At 39.9% G+C, this 16,132-nt stretch overlaps 1 protein-coding gene across 2 annotated transcripts in view; it reads right to left on the bottom strand.

The window, feature by feature from the left end:
- Window positions 1–535: 535 nt before the first annotated feature.
- The window catches only part of YIPF6 (Yip1 domain family member 6), a 39,544-nt gene continuing 23,947 nt past the window's right edge, over window positions 536–16,132 (bottom strand). For both annotated transcript variants that reach the window (XM_019019636.4, XM_055376795.2), the window contains exons 6-7: window positions 14,941–15,098; window positions 536–5,960 (exon numbers count right to left, since the gene is read on the bottom strand). In XM_019019636.4, the coding sequence (XP_018875181.1) occupies window positions 5,842–5,960; window positions 14,941–15,098 (277 nt within the window). In that variant the 3' untranslated portion in view covers window positions 536–5,841. The remainder of the gene's footprint in view (window positions 5,961–14,940; window positions 15,099–16,132) is intronic.

Raw genomic sequence — 16,132 nt, 5'->3', positions numbered from 1 at the left:
TTATTTATTTATTTTGACACAGGGTCTCAGCCTGCCACCCAGGCTGGAGTTGCACCATTGTACCTCACAGCATCTTCGAACTCCTGAGCTCAAGCAATCTTCCCGCCCCAGCCTCCCGAGTAGCTGGGACTACAGGCACACACGACCAAGTCTGGCTTTTTTTTTTTTTTTTTTAAAGAAAGAGTCTCCCTATGTTGCCCAAGCTGGTCTTGAACTCCTAGGCTCAAGAGATCCTGCCTCCTCGGGCTCCCAAAGCACTGGGATTATAGGTGTGAGCCTCGAAACCCAGCCAGATCCAACTTTAAGGATAACGCCTCTGATCTCAAAAGGCTGCTGTCATCAGAGATACTGTTTGTAAAGCAACTAATAAAGTGCCTGGCATGGTATACAGCATTTGCTCAATAAATGTGACTTCCCTTTCTTACTTGCTCCCTGCCCAATTTACAAAGCATTCAATATTGTTGGATGACAATATATCTGAAATCAGTATGTAGCAAATCTCTGTGCCTTCAGTACAAGAATAGGCACACACAAATTCTCTTTTTCCAGTGTTTTTATTTGCACATTTAATAGTCACAAATCTTTTTACAGATTTTTCACAGATTTATCATTTATAGAAAAAAATCAAGATTAAAATGGAGTATCGAAAAGGACCAAGAAATTACTAGCAGTGATGGCAAAGTACAAAGGCTCTGAAAGAACAGAGTAAACAAGAGCAGTGCAGTGCAGCGTGTGGCCACTTCCCACCAGGCAGAACACTTGACTTCATTAAGGCAAAGCCTTTACTCTGTTACTTTTTCCTCCCACATAGTTTAACCCAAATAGAAAGGCATTCTATTCTCACACTACTGCTCTCTAAGATCCTAGGAATATAACTGGTACTATAAGCAACCAGATGCATCCCTTGACTATTAATACCTGAATAGACAAGTTAAATTGTGATGCATTAATCATCCCTCTGAGAGAATTAAAAAGAAAGAGGCAGAAATTGTTTGATGCTTAAGACTGAGAAAAAGGGGTATATATGTGTGGTGGTGGTGGAAGCGGGAGAGAAAAGAGGTTCAAGGAGGGATGAGGGCAACAAACCTAACTCTTTCCAATGTCCAACTGTTCTTATGTTCTCAGATGCTGCTGATACAGTGTTCCATTACTCCGAAAACAAATGTTATCTACATCCAGTCAGTTCTAGGGTACAAAGGCTAACAATAGGGAAAATACCTTGGGGGAAGGGTGTATTCATTTCAGGTACATAACACAATAGGGAAGATACCTATATTTGTACCCAGGGTACAAAGGCTAACAATAGGGAAAATACCTTGGGGGAGGGGTGTATTCATTTCAGGTACATAAAAATGGAATTCAAAATTGTGTCCTACTGTGTTCTCATCTAATGTGTTATTACTGTTGTAAATCAAATTACTGTGTGACCGTGGGCAATTTACTTAACCTCTCAGTGCCTCAATTTTCCACATAAAATGAGAATTGTAGAACTGGTATTACAGGAGATGCATGAGAAGCACAGAAGAATAGTGTCTGGCCAAATCAATAGTGACAGAAAGCAGATTAGTGGTTGCCAGAGGCTGGGATGAAGGGGGAATGGAACTGACTGCTGACAGACCTGGGGTTTCTTGGTGAAGTTACAAAATGATCTAAAATTAGATGGTAGTGATAGTTGTGCAATTTTGTGTGTGAATATACTAAAAACCACTGAATTGTACATCTTAAAAGGTGAATTTCAGCCAGGCATGGTGGCTCACACCTGCAATCCCACTGTTTTGGGAGGCCAAAGCAGGTGGATCGCTTGAGCCCAGAATTCAAGACCAGCCTAGGCAACATGGCGAAACCCTATCTCTACAAAAACTACAAAAATTAGCCAATTAGGTGTAGTGACGCATGCCTGTAGTCCCAACTACTCGGGACACTGAAGTGGGAGGATTGCTTGAGCCCAGGGAGGTCGAGGCTACAGTGTGCCATGACTGCTCCACTGCACTCCAGCCTGGGTGACAGGGTGAGTCCCTGTCTCATAAAAATAAAAAATAAAAAGGTGAAGTTTATGGTAAAGTGTATCTCAATAAAGCTGTTATTTTAAAAATTCTTAAAAAAATAGAATAGTGTCTGGCACACAGTAAGTGCCAAATAAAGGTTAGCTATTATTGTTAGTAATATCATTGTCATTATTATTATTTGGCCATTCTGTGGCCTAAGTAAACCCCAAGAAATTCTCTATTTTTAACAAAAGCCTACAGAATCTAGAAAAGTGTTTCTAATTTATATACATGAATTAACATTTATACATTTATTTCCATCCAAATGTCTCAGAAACAGTCTAAGAATCACAATTTCAGTGTTTTGCACTGAGCTAAAACAGCTGCATGCAATGGATGTCTTATCAAATCATGATAAGCTTTAGATAAATTCTAATGACTTGATGTTGCCCAAGAACTTGAACTGACAGGAGATTTTCATTTTTGTCTCCAGGAATGAACAGGCAGTCCAAATACTGTTAGTAGTTACATTATATAAAGCACACAATTAAATGTCCAAATACAGGCTTGCTAGCCTTCTAATCACATTTTGGGAGATACTGTTTATAAAAAGACAAATATAGTAAACAGTAAAATGCTTACTAGTCCCATGTCCTGTGACCCCACCTTGCCCAACAACAGGAAAACCCCACCACAATGAAAATATCAAAATCAACTCATGTAATAAACCTCTTCAGAGGCAAAAGACTTTAGAGGCAAAAGACTTAATGATTAACGGTTGACTTTTAAGACTATACTGCACATTCAGATATGTTGGAATCAATTGAGTTTTTATACTCTGAACAGCGATTAAATCCAGTCTTTACCCGTCCTATTGCTAAAGAATATGACAAAAGAGTCTTGGTCTCAGAAGTAGGAGCAGCAAGTGATTACTCATGATGGCAATGATGCACCACATTCTGCAGTGATGCTCACATGCCTGAATTTCATCTGAAGCATGAAAGTTCCCAAATCCTGCAACAGGGTTTCCTTTGTTGGAGTCCCCGTCCTTGCCGTCTTCACTTCTATAATCAGCTATGTGCCTTTGCAGCAAATCAGGAAAAGCTGTGTTGAGGGTTACAACTTCCAGACGTTTAGGTCTTAACTTCCATCACAGAAAGCAATGCACTTTTTTGAATATGTTAAGAAAATATTTATTCATCCCTTCAAGCCACTCACTTTCAGAAAGACAATTGAACATCCATTTTATCAACCTTCATTTAACCCTTTTCCTGTTTAGAAAAAAAAAAAATTGCCAGCGCTAATTTACATAAACATTCTCTTTGAGGCTTAAGCAAATCTGACTGATTTTCAATGTGAAAAAAGATAAAAACTGAGTTATTTCTAAAGAGAACATCAGAATTGTCTATTTCAAAAAAATTGGATTCATCAAATGAATCTTCGGCCAACAACTGTTCGAGAATGATGTTAACATCATGTATAGGCATGCTACGTTTTCTAGGATTTGACATTTTCAGTAATCAAGAGTTACTATATTTTGTAAATGGAAATACCGCTACTAAAAAAAAAAAAAAAGAATGCTATAAATGGAACAATGTCTTTTGTTTCCAAAGTCCATATACTAGAATGATGTGAAAATAATAAAAGCGAAATATTTCGTAGGCAAAATTATCTTGGGGTAAATGCTACAACTGCAAGCGCCACTGGCGAGTATTCTCAGGGCAAACAGAAAGAAGGTTAAATCAAATAAAATCATTCCCTAAGTCACCCAAGAGCAAAGATAAATACATAGAACAAGCTGCCTTAAGTCCCAATATTTATAACCCACCCACCATGTACATCTACACGAACCCCCCAAAGCTGTGGCCTTAGGAATTTCTGACCAAACAATTAGCCTGAGTAAAATTCAATAAACACTTTTAATTCCCCCTTGAGAAGCATGGTTACTTCTTTAATTTTACATTATAGTCATTGAGACAGATTACGAAACAACTTTGGCAGAAAGAGAGTTTTAGCAGGAAGTAAGAGAATTTCAGACATTGGAAATGGATAATAATTTAGAACCAATTTCAAAATGAGGATCAGTTCCAAAGTATTTTCTTTACTCATTCAAGATTGAAACATTGGCTCTGTCCACAAAAAGGTTTATTTTACAATTTAAAAGGTAAATTGTAATAAATAGAAATATATAACCAAAAACTCTGGACAAGGCTGGAACCAAGGGGACCCACTTTGTAATGCTTTGTTATTATCATTCCAAGAACCCATTTGGCCCTGTATTCACTTGGCTAATGTGGGGATAGAGAAAGTATGATTTTGGAATCATATATCTATGTGTAGGTAGTCTTTAAATACAAAATGAATAAATATTTAAATTATATGATAAAGAAAAACTGGGGAATAAGAAAGTCCTATGTTTATCAACTAATAGTATATTTACAATGAGTGTTTTCTGCCTGACACCTAATCTTTGTCTATTAGAGTTCCTCAATGTGCAATTTATAGAAGGCAACAGTTCATATTGCCTTAAAGGAGCCCTGTTTAGCTCAGAATCAGCCTGTCCCAGATGCTCTGCTCCCTGAAAAACCTTCACACTTGCGTGCAAAAATATCTGAGAGTACAAGTAGGTGCACATGTGCAACATGTACTTATCTAAAGGGGAGCTAATTAGCTTGATAAAGTCTAAAATCAATAAAATAAATTGCTATTCCCCAACCCAAAAAAACACATCTAATGAGAAAACTGCTAAGCTCACTATGAAAAGGCAGCAGCTGTAAACTCATCCCATCCCACGTCATGCTCTAAGTATCTAGCTGTTCTATTAATCAGCCATCAGAACACTAAATCCCTCCCTGTTCACATGGTTAAATACAGGCTTCTGATTTAGCTTTACTTTCTAGTTAAGAGGCCAGACTACAGAGAATATTAAAGAGCTCCTTTTAACTATGCTGCATCCAGACTGCCTCATTCCACCCTAAGAGAAGGTGCCCACATGATAATATGCACTAGAGATCTACCAATCTAAGTTTCTGAGGTCTTCTTTTTGGATAAGTTCCAGCACTGGAATATTCAGAATTTCAAAGGAAAATTACATGTTGACTACTGACATTTTAGACTGCATATTCAAAGCTAAGGAGCAAGATTAAGACTAGAGTGCCAACCAAGATGCTGTTAAACATGGCAAAAAGGTGACTGCACAAAGGGACCAAAGAGGCTGATTCTTTAGAGGCCCTTTGCTTTTTTTTTTTTTTTTTTTGCAACAAGTGTAGAATTTCCTCTGATCAAAATCTGAATATTGGTTAATGCATGTTTTCTCATTCTCCATGTATGAACCCACTCCTAACCTCTCTCATTGCCTTTTTAAGCTTAAGAGAGAGAAATAAAAGAAAATGGATATAGACCATGTATTTTTATTTATGAAAAGAGAGGCATATTCTAATAGTCATAAGGCAATGTGTTTAAGAGCTGCACCTGAACTGGTATTCTCAAAACTGAAAATAGTTATCAACTCTATTCAACTTGTAAGATGTATCTATGTGCTTCCCAAGTCACTGGTTGTCACCCAAATGGACCACGGTGACTCCATCATGCCTTAAGGAGGCATTATATACTGTGTGTAGTATGCACATGTATTTTTAAAGAAATGACATTAAGAGAGAAAAGAACAGCCTTTCAAACATCAGTTCCTCAAATAAGTGGTGACAGTGCTATATGGCTCCCTTTTAATCTCCTCACCTACTCAGTTATTAAATACTTCCAAAATTAGACAAACTAGGGCCAGAGACAAAGCTCCATGGTGAATTGCATCTTTCAGATGTGCTTTCAATTCACTGGTTTTTAATTTCCCATTCCTGATTTACTGAGGAGTAAAGGTGAGAATCATCCAACTGATGACAAAGTAAAACAGGAAAACAGGATAAACAGCTAGGGCTCTGCGGTTTGGAGGCTGGCTATCAGCAAGGAAAGCTGTGGAGGCTAAACAAAACAAGACAAAACAAAAAGGAATGTTTAATACAGTAATATTGTCACAACTATTAACATTTACTAAACATTCATGAGCTTGGCATCATCTAGAACACAGAATTACACTAAAAGTTAAGTTATACTGGTGATCCTCAGAGATAAAGGCATTCTGCAACATAGTTTTTCAGAGAGCCGAGGCCGAGGACTTATTTCAAGTACTAAACCATTTTGGATGGAAATCTTTCTAAAAGGAGTTTTTTACCCTTTTCTGGAAAAGTTATTGAACTGTACTGAAAAGGCTTACAAAGATGTGTAAGGTTATTTGTTCCTATGGTAAACGGCCTCGTGCTGCTGTGCTTTTTGAGCTAACTGTGCTTCTGAAATTATCAGCTCTTTTAAACGCTATCCCTCTCTTGTCCATCTAAGAAAAACCTAATCATCGTTTTACTCATCAAGAATCACCCTTCTGACCAGGCGCAGTGGCTCATGCCTGTAATTCCAGCACTTTGGGAGGCAAAGGCAGGCGGACCACCAGAGGTCAGGAGTTCGAGACCAGCTTGGCCAACATGGTGAAACCCCCATCTCTAATAAAAATACAAAAATTAGCCAGGTGTGGTGGCGGGCACCTGTAATCCCAGCTACTCGGGTGGCTGAGGCAGGATAATTGTTTGAACTCAAGAGGCGGAGGTTGCAGTGAGCCAAGATGGCGCCACTGCACTCCAGCCTGGGTGACAGAGCAAGACCCAGTCTCAAAAAACAAACAAACAAACAAACAAAAAAGAATAATTCCTCTCGCTGGGTGCTACGGCTTATGCCTGTAATCTCGGCTACTCGAGAGGCTGAGGTGGGAGAACTGCTTGAAGCCAGGAGTTCAAGGCTGCAGTATGTTATGGTTGTACCACTCCACTCCAGACTGAATGACAGAGTGAAACCCCATCTCTTTAAAGAAAAATAATAGGAGGTGGCTGGCAAGATGGCCGAATAGGAACAGCTCCGGTCTGCAGCTCCCAGCAAGATCAACACAGAAGGCAGGTGATTTGTGCATTTCCAACTGAGGTACGCAGTTCATCTCATTGGGACTGGTTAGACAGTGGGTGCAGCCCACGGGGGGTGAGCTGAAGCAGGGTGGGGAGTCGCCTCACCTGGGAAGCACAAGGGGTCAGGGAACTCCCTACCCTAGCCAAGGGAAGCCATGAGGGACTGTGCCATGAGGAACGGTGCATTCCAGCCTAGACACTACACTTTCCCCATGGTCTTCACAACCCACACACCAGGACACTCCCTCGGACGCCTATGCCACCAGGGCCCTGGATTTCAAGCACAAAACTGGGCGGCCATTTGGGCAGACACCAAGCTAGCTGCAGGAGTTTTTTTTTTTAATACCCTAGTGGCGTCTGGAACACCAGTGAGACAGAAGCGTTCACTCCCCTGGAAAGGGAGCTGAAGCCAGGGAGCCAAGTGGTCTAGCTCAACGGATCCCACCCCCACGGAGCCCAGCAAGCTAAGATCCACTGGCTTGAAATTCTCACTGCCAGCACAGCAGTCTGAAGTGGACCTAGGATGCTCGAGCTTGGTGGAGGGAAGGGCAACCACCATTATTGAGGCTTGAGTAGGCAGTTTTCCCCTCACAGTGTAAAGAAAGCCACAGGGAAGTTGAAACTGGCCGGAGCCCACCACAGCTCAGCAAAGCTTCTGTAGCCAGACTACCTCTCTAGATTCCTCCTCTCTGGGCAGGGCATCACTGAAAGAAAGTCAGCAGCCCCAGTCAGGGGCTTATAGATAAAACTCCCATCTTCATGGGACAGAGCACCTGGGGGATGGAGCAGCTGTAAGCACAGCTTCAGCAACTTAAACATTCCTGCCTGCCAGCTCTGAAGAGAGCAGCGCACAGTGCTTCAACTCTGCTAAGGGACAGACTGCTTCCTCAAGTGGATCCCTGACCCCCATGCCTCCTGACTGGGAGACACCTCCCAGCAGGGGTTGACAGACACCTCATACAGGAGAGCTCTGGCTGGCATCTGGCAGGTGCCCCTCTGGGATGAAGATTCCAGAGGAAGGAGCAGGCAGCAATCTTGGCTGTTCTGCAGCCTCTGCTGGTGATACCCAGGCAAACAAGGTCTGGAGTGGACCTCCAGCAAACTCAAGCAGACCTGCAGCAGAGGGGCATGACTGTTAGAAGGAAAACTAACAAACAGAAAGGAATAGCATCAACATCAAAAAAATGACATCCACACAGAAACCCCATCTGAAGGTCACCAACATCAAAGACCAAAGGTAGATAAATCCATGAAGATGAGGAAAAACCAGCGCAAAAAGGCCGAAAATTCCAAAAACCAGAATGTCTCTTCTCCTCCAAAGGATCACAACTCCTTGCCAGCAAGGGAACAAAACTGGATGAAGAATGAGTTTGACGAACTGACAGTAGACTTCAGAAGGTGGGTAATAACAAACTCCTCTGAGCTAAAGGAGCATGTTCTAATGCAATGCAAGGAAGCTAAGCACCTTGAAGAAAGGTTAGAGAAATTGCTAACTAGAATAACCAGTTTAGAGAACATAAATGACCTGACGGAGCTCAAAAACACAGCATGAGAACTTCATGAAGCATACACAAGTGTCAATAGCTGAATCGATCAAGCAGAAGAAAAGATATCAGAGATTGAAGATCAACTTAATGAAATAAAGTGGGAAGACAAGATTAGAGAAAAAAGAATGAAGAGGAATGAACAAAGCCTCCAAGAAATATGGGACTATGTGAAAAGACCAAACCTACCTTTGATTGGTGTACCTGAAAGTGACGGGGAGAATGGAACCAAGTTGGAAAACACTCTTCAGGATATTATCCAAGAGAACTTCCCCAACCTAGCAAGGCAGGCCAATACTCAAATTCAGGAAATACAGAGAACAGCACAAAGATATTCCTTGAGAAGAGCAACCCCAAGACACATAATTGTCAGATTCACCAATCTGAAATGAAGGAAAAAATGTTAAAGGCAGCCAGAGAGAAAGGTCGGGTTACCCTCAAAGGGAAGCCCATCAGACTAACAGCTGATCTCTCGGCAGAAACCCTACAAGAAGAGAGTGGGGGCCAATATTCAACATTCTTAAAGAAAAGAATTTTCAACCCAGAATTTCATATCCAGACAAACTAAGCTTCATAAGCGAAGGAGAAATAAAATCCTTTACAGACAAGCAAATTCTGAGAGATTTTGTCACCACCAGGCCTGCCTTACAATAGCTCCTGAAGGAAGCATTAAACATGGAAAGGAAAAACCGGTACCAGCCACTGCAAAAACGTAACTAATTGTAAAGACTATCAACACTATGAAGAAATGGCATCAACTAATGGGCAAAATAACCAGCTAGCATCATAATGACAGTATCAAATTTACACATAACAATATTAACCTAAAATATAAATGGCCTAAATGCCCCAATTAAAAGACAGAGACTGGCAAATTGGATAAAGAGTCAAGACCCATCAGTGTGCTGTATTCAGGAGACCCATATCACATGCAAAGACACATATAAGCTCAAAATAAAGGGATGGAAGAATATTTACCAAGCAAATGGAAAGCAAAAAAAGTAGGGGTTGCAATCCTAGTCTCTGATAAAACAGACTTCAAACCAACAAAGATCAAAAAAGACAAACAAGAGCATTACATAATGGTAAAGGGATCAATGCAACAAGAAGAGCTAACTATCCTAAATATATATGCACCCAATACAGGAGCATCCAGGTTCATAAAACAAATTCTTAAAGACCTACAAAGAGACTTATACTCCCACACAATAATAGTGGGAGACTTTAACACCCCACTGTCAATATTAGACAGATAGACAAGACAGAAAATTAACAAGGATATTCAGGACTTGAACTCAGCTCTAGACCAAATGGGCCTAACAGATATCTACCCCAAATCAACAGAATATACATTTTTCTCAGCACCACATCACACTTATTCTAAAATTGACCACATAATTGGAAGTAAAATACTCCTCAACAAAGGCAAAAGAATGGAAATCATAACAACAGAATGCAAAAGAATGGAAATCATAGTCTCTCAGACCACAGTGCAATCAAATTAGAACTCAGGATTAAGAAACTCACTCAAAACCGCACAGCTACACAGAAACTGAACGAACTGCTCTTGAATGACTACTAGGTAAACAACGAAATTAAGGCAGAAATAAACAAGTTTTTTGAAACCAATAAGAACAAAGACAGAACATGCCAGAATCTCTGCAACAGAGCTAAAGCAGTGTTTAGAGGGAAATTTATAGCACTAAATGCCCACAGGACAAAGCGGGAAAGATCTAAAACTGACACCCTAACATCACAACTAAAAGAACTAGAGAAGCAAGAGCAAACAAATTCAAAAACTAGCAGAAGACAAGAAATAACTAAGATCAAAGCAGAACTGAAGGAGATAGAGACAAGAAAAACCCTTCAAAAAATCAATGAATACAGGAACTGTTTTTTTGAAAAGATTAACAAAATAGACCGCTAGCCAGACTAATAAAGAAGAAAAGAGAGAAGAGTCAGATAGACACAATAAAAACTGATAAACTGAAGATCAACACTGATCCCACAGAAATACAAACTACCATCAGAGAATACTATAAATACCTCTATGCAAATAAACTAGAACATCTAGAAGAAATTGATAAATTCCTGGACACATACTCCCTCCCAAGACTAAACCAGGAAGACGTCGAATCCCTGAATAGACCAATAATAAGTTCTGAAATTGAGGCAGTAATTAATAGCCTACCAATCAAAAAAAGCCCGGGACCAGACAGATTCACAGCTAAATTCTACCAGAGGTACAAAGAGGAGCTGGTACCATTCCGTCTGAAACTATTCCAAACAATAGAAGAAGAGGGATTCCTCCCTAACTCATTTCGTGAGGCCAGCATCATCCTGAAACCAAAACCTGGCAGAGACACAACAAAAAAAGAAAATTTCAGGCCAATATCCTTGATGAACATCACTGTGAAAATCCTCAATAAAATACTTGCAAACTGAATCCAGCAGCATATCAAAAAGCTTACCCACCACGATCAAGTCAGCTTCATCCCTGGGATGCAAGGTTGGTTCAACATATGCAAATCAATAAACGTAATTCATCACATAAACAGAACCAATGACAAAAACCACATGATTATCTCAACAGATGCAGAAAAGGCCTTTGATAAAATTCAACACCGCTTCATGCTAAAAACTCTCAATAAACTAGGTATTGATTGAACGTATCTCAAAATAATAAGAGCTATTTATGACAAACCCATAGCAATATCATACTTAATGGGCAAAAGCTGGAAGCATTCCCCTTGAAAACCAGCACAAGACAAGGATGCCCTCTCTTACCACTCCTATTCAACATAAAGTCTGGCCAGGGAAATCAGGCAAGAGAAAGAAATAAAGGGTATTCAGATAGAAAGAGAGGAAGTCAAATTGTCTCTGTTTGCAGATGACATGATTGTATATTTAGAAAACCCCATCGTCTCAGCCCATAATCTCCTTAAGCTGATAAGCAACTTCAGCAAAGTCTCAGGATACAAAATCAATGTGCAAAAATCACAAGCCTTCCTATATACCAATAACAGAGAGCCAAATCATGAGTGAACTCCCATTCACGATTGCTACAAAGAGAATAAAATACCTAGGAATCCAACTTACAAGGGACATGAAGGACCTCTTCAAGGAGAACTACAAACCACTGCTCAAGGACATAAGAGAGAACACAAACAAATGGAAAAACATTCCATGCTGATGGATAGGAAGAATCAATATCATGAAAATGGCCATACTGCCCAAAGTAATTTACAGATTCAATGGTATCCCTGTCAAGCTACCATTGACTTTCTTCATAGAAGTAGAAAAAACTACTTTAAATTTCATATGGAACCAAAAAAGAGCCCATATAGCCAAGACAATCCTAAGCAAAAAGAACAAAGCTGGAGTTATCACTCTATCTGACCTCCAACTATACTACAAGGCTATGGTAACCAAAACAGCACAGTACTGGTACCAAAACAGATATATAGACCGATGGAACAGAACAGAGGCCTCAGAAATAATGCCTCCCATCCAAAATCATCTGATCTTTGACAAGCCTGATAAAAACCAGCAATGGGGAAAGGATTCCCTAGTTAATAAATGGTGTTGGGAAAACTGGCTAGCCATATGCAGAAAACTGAAACTGGACCCTTTCCTTATACCTTATACAAAAATTAACTCAAGATGGATTAAAGACTTAAATGTAACATCTAAAACCATAAAAACCCTACAGGAAAACCTAGATAGTACCATTTAGGACATAGGCATAGGCAAAGACTTCATGACTAAAACACCAAAAGCAATAGCAACAAAAGCCAAAACTGACAAATGGGATCTAATTAAACTAAAGAGCTTCTGCACAGCAAAAGAAACTATCATCAGAGTGAATAGGCAACCTACAGAATGGGAAAAAATTTTTGCAATCTATCCATCTGACAAAGGGCTAATATCCAGAATCTACAAAGAACCTAAACAAATTTACAAGAAAAAGACAACCCCATCAAAAAGTGGGCAAAGGATATGAACAGACACTTCTCAAGAGAAGACATTTATGTGGCCAACAAACATATGAATAAAAGCTCATCATCACTGCTCATGAGAGAAATGCAAATCAAAACCACAATGAGATACCATCTCACGCCAGTTAGAATGGCTATCATTAAAAAGTCAGGAAACAACAGATGCTGGAGAGGATGTGAAGAAATAGAAATATTTTTACACTGTTGGTGGGAGTGTAAATTAGTTCAAGCATTGTGGAAGACAGTGTGGCGATTCTTCAAGGATCTAGAACCAGAAATACCATTTGACCCAGCAATCCCATTACTGGGTAATACTATAAAGACACATGCACACCTATGTTTACTGCTGCACTGTTCACAATAGCAAAGACTTGGAACCAACCCAAATGCCCATCAGTGATAGACTGGATAAAGAAAATGTGTCACATATACACCATGGAATACTATGCAGCCACATAAAAGGTTGAGTTCATATCCTTTGTATGAAGCTGAAAACCATCATTCTCAGCAAACTACCACAGGAACAGAAAACCAAACACCACATGTTCTCACTCATAAGTGGGGGTTGAACAGTGAGAACACATGGACACAGGGAGGGGTACATCACACACTGGGGCCTGTCAGGGGTTGGGGGGATTAGGGGAGGAATAGCATTAGGAGAAATACCTAATGTAGATGATGGGTTGATGGGTGCAGCAAACCACCATGGCATGTGTATACCTATGTAACAAACCTGCATGTTCTGCACATGTATCCCAGAACTTAAAGTATAATAATAATATAAAAACATATATATATATATATATATATATATATATATTTAGCCAAATAAATAAATAAATGAAAATAATCAGCCAGGTGCGGTGGCTCATGTCTGTAATCCCAGCACTTTGAGAGGCCAAGGCGGGTGGATCACCTGAGGTCAGGAGTTCGAGACCAGCTTGGCCAACATGGTGAAACCCCATCTCTACTAAAAACACAAACATTAATCGGGTGTGGTGGCACATAGCTGTAATCCCAGCTACTCGGGAGGCTGAGGCAGGAGAACTGCTTGAATCCAGGAGGTGGAGGTTACAGTGAGCCGAGATAGTGCCACTGCACTCCAGCCTGGGCGACAGAGTGAGACTCTGTCTCAAATACTAATCATCATCATCATCATCATCATCACATCTCTGGGAAATCTTTCCTGAATAATCATGTCTGTCCCCACTGTACTGTGTATAAATCTCCATTTCCCACTTAGAACACCTATTGCCTTTAAATGTTTTCATGTCGGGCTGCTCTGTTAGATTGTGAACTCCAAGGACAAAGACCATGCCTAAAATTATGCCTGACACATAGTTTGTGATTAATGTTTGCTGAATTAAAGTTTCTCTCTCCTATGATTCTACTTCGTGATCACCTGTGAGCCTGGACACTGGATAACTAAGTAAGTATAATTACATTTATGGTAATTATGAGATTCTCAGTGAGAGAATGAGGGGCTCTCCCCATGGGAAAAGCACCCAAGCTTAATATACAGTCTTTGGAATATCAGTTCTGGCTCTCTCAGACCTTTGTTGGATTACTTCTTAGCTTTCAACCATGTTCCAGAGCAATGAGATGTTACTACACTTAAAAATATTAAGCAGTCTGCCTATCCATTAAAGCAGAAGCTAGTGAACACTTCTAAATTTAAGCCGGAATCTTAAGAGAACTTTAGGAATATAAAAACAATGAGCACATAGCATTCATTATCATTGCTATAGGCCCTTCCTAGTCTTTAGCAAAATATTCTACTGAAGCAGAAAAGTGCTATATAATGATACTTACAGTCTACACTGGAAGGTGGTATAGTATAGTTCTTAAAGGTTCATGACTGCCTGGTTTGCAATTTGACTCTCTTACTCACTAGTAATGCAACCTAGGGCAAGCTGCTCAACTTCTCTGTAACTGTTCTTCATCTATAAGATGGGACTAATAACAGTATTTCTCTATTAGAGTTGCTGTGAGGCTTAAATGGGATAATATATATAAAGCACTTAAACAGTGCCTGGCCTTTGATAAGCAATCTGTAAATGTTATTATTTTTATTTTAATTAGTTTATCAGGAAAAGATCCCAGTCATTCCACAAGTCACCTAATGCCTTGTATATACCAGGACTGGGCTAAATGTAGTGTAATCCACTTTCCCAACCTTTTTTTTTTTTTAAAGAAAGAAAAAAGATGTGACTCTCCACATCTTATAAGTCCAGATATCCAACTCAGATAAGCCCCATCATTGCCTACTCAGGGAAGAGGGTTCTATGGATAATACTATCAAGAATCATATTACTCACATCTAACTTTGGACTTATACTGCTCCTCATCTGGTCTTCATCATTAAATCATGTTTTTGTCTGTTCTGTTATTGTGGAAATAAGTACATACTTACCAACTATAGACCAGGCAAACATCACAATCACCACAAAAAGCCGAACCATGAAGTTTACAGGTCCTGGATCAGCCAAAAGTACCAGCCGGCAAATCAGCATTGCTACTGTCAAGGGAAGTATACAGTAACCCAGCACACAGAGGCTCTGAAAAAAAGATCTTAAAAACAAAATACATTAATAAAGATCATAAATACAGCTGATGGGTGTTATGACACAGCTTATTACATAGATTTCTCTATGTAACGGAATGTTGCCTCCTTCTTGGTACATAACATCTACATCCTAACATTAATTATTAAGTACATGCTTTTGGCTGAGCGCGATGGCTCATGCCTGTAATACCAACACTTTGGGAGGCCAAGGCTGGGGGGGTGGATCACCTGAGGTCAGAAGTTCAAGACCAGCCTGGCCAACATGGTGAAACCCTGTCTCTACTAAAAATACAAAAAAAATTAGCCAGGCATTGTGGCAGGCACCTGTAATCCCAGCTACTCAGGAGGCTGAGGCAGGAAAATTGCTTGAACCTGGGAGGTGGAGGTTGCAGTGAGCTGAGCTTGTGCCACTGCACTCCAGCCTGGACAGAGCGAGACTCCATCTCAAAAAAAAAAAAAAATTAAGTACATGCTTTAATTTTCTTTCCCCATACTCTTCCTCCTCTCCTCTCAAATTCCTTAAAAGTCAATCATCTAACACCAGATGATCTGCTCTAGTTCCTACAGATATCTTTCTCTGAACCTCTAAGATGGTGGTTCTTAATCCTTTCTAGTTTATAGACCTATTATACTTGAGAATTTGTTAAAAGCTATGGACCACTTGCCCCCCAAAACGTACATACTCTTCTTACACAAAAGTCTGCCTATGATTTCAGGGCCTGGAAAGGGCATCTGAAGCTTATCAAAGGACCTCAGATAATTTAAGATAATTTAACTTAACAAGGTTATCTCTGTACAGTGGTAGTGGTTTTAAGAACACTTCTCTTTAGCCCTTATTTAGTTTGATTTTTCTTTAAAACAAAATATCAGGCCAGGTATGGTGGCTCATGCCTGTAATCCCAGCATTTTGGGAGGCCAAGGTGGGAGGATCACTTGAACCCAGGAGTTCAAAACCAGCCTAGGCAATACAGTGGGACCCCATCTCTACAAAAAAAAATTTTTTTTTAATTAGCCAGGCATAGTAGCACATGCCTGTAGT

Source organism: Gorilla gorilla, chromosome X (genome assembly GCF_029281585.2).
Source record: "Gorilla gorilla gorilla isolate KB3781 chromosome X, NHGRI_mGorGor1-v2.1_pri, whole genome shotgun sequence".
NCBI classification, from domain to species: Eukaryota; Metazoa; Chordata; class Mammalia; order Primates; family Hominidae; genus Gorilla; species Gorilla gorilla.
Note: the sequence above shows the minus strand (reverse complement) of the source record. Positions and strands in the feature narration are given on the sequence as shown.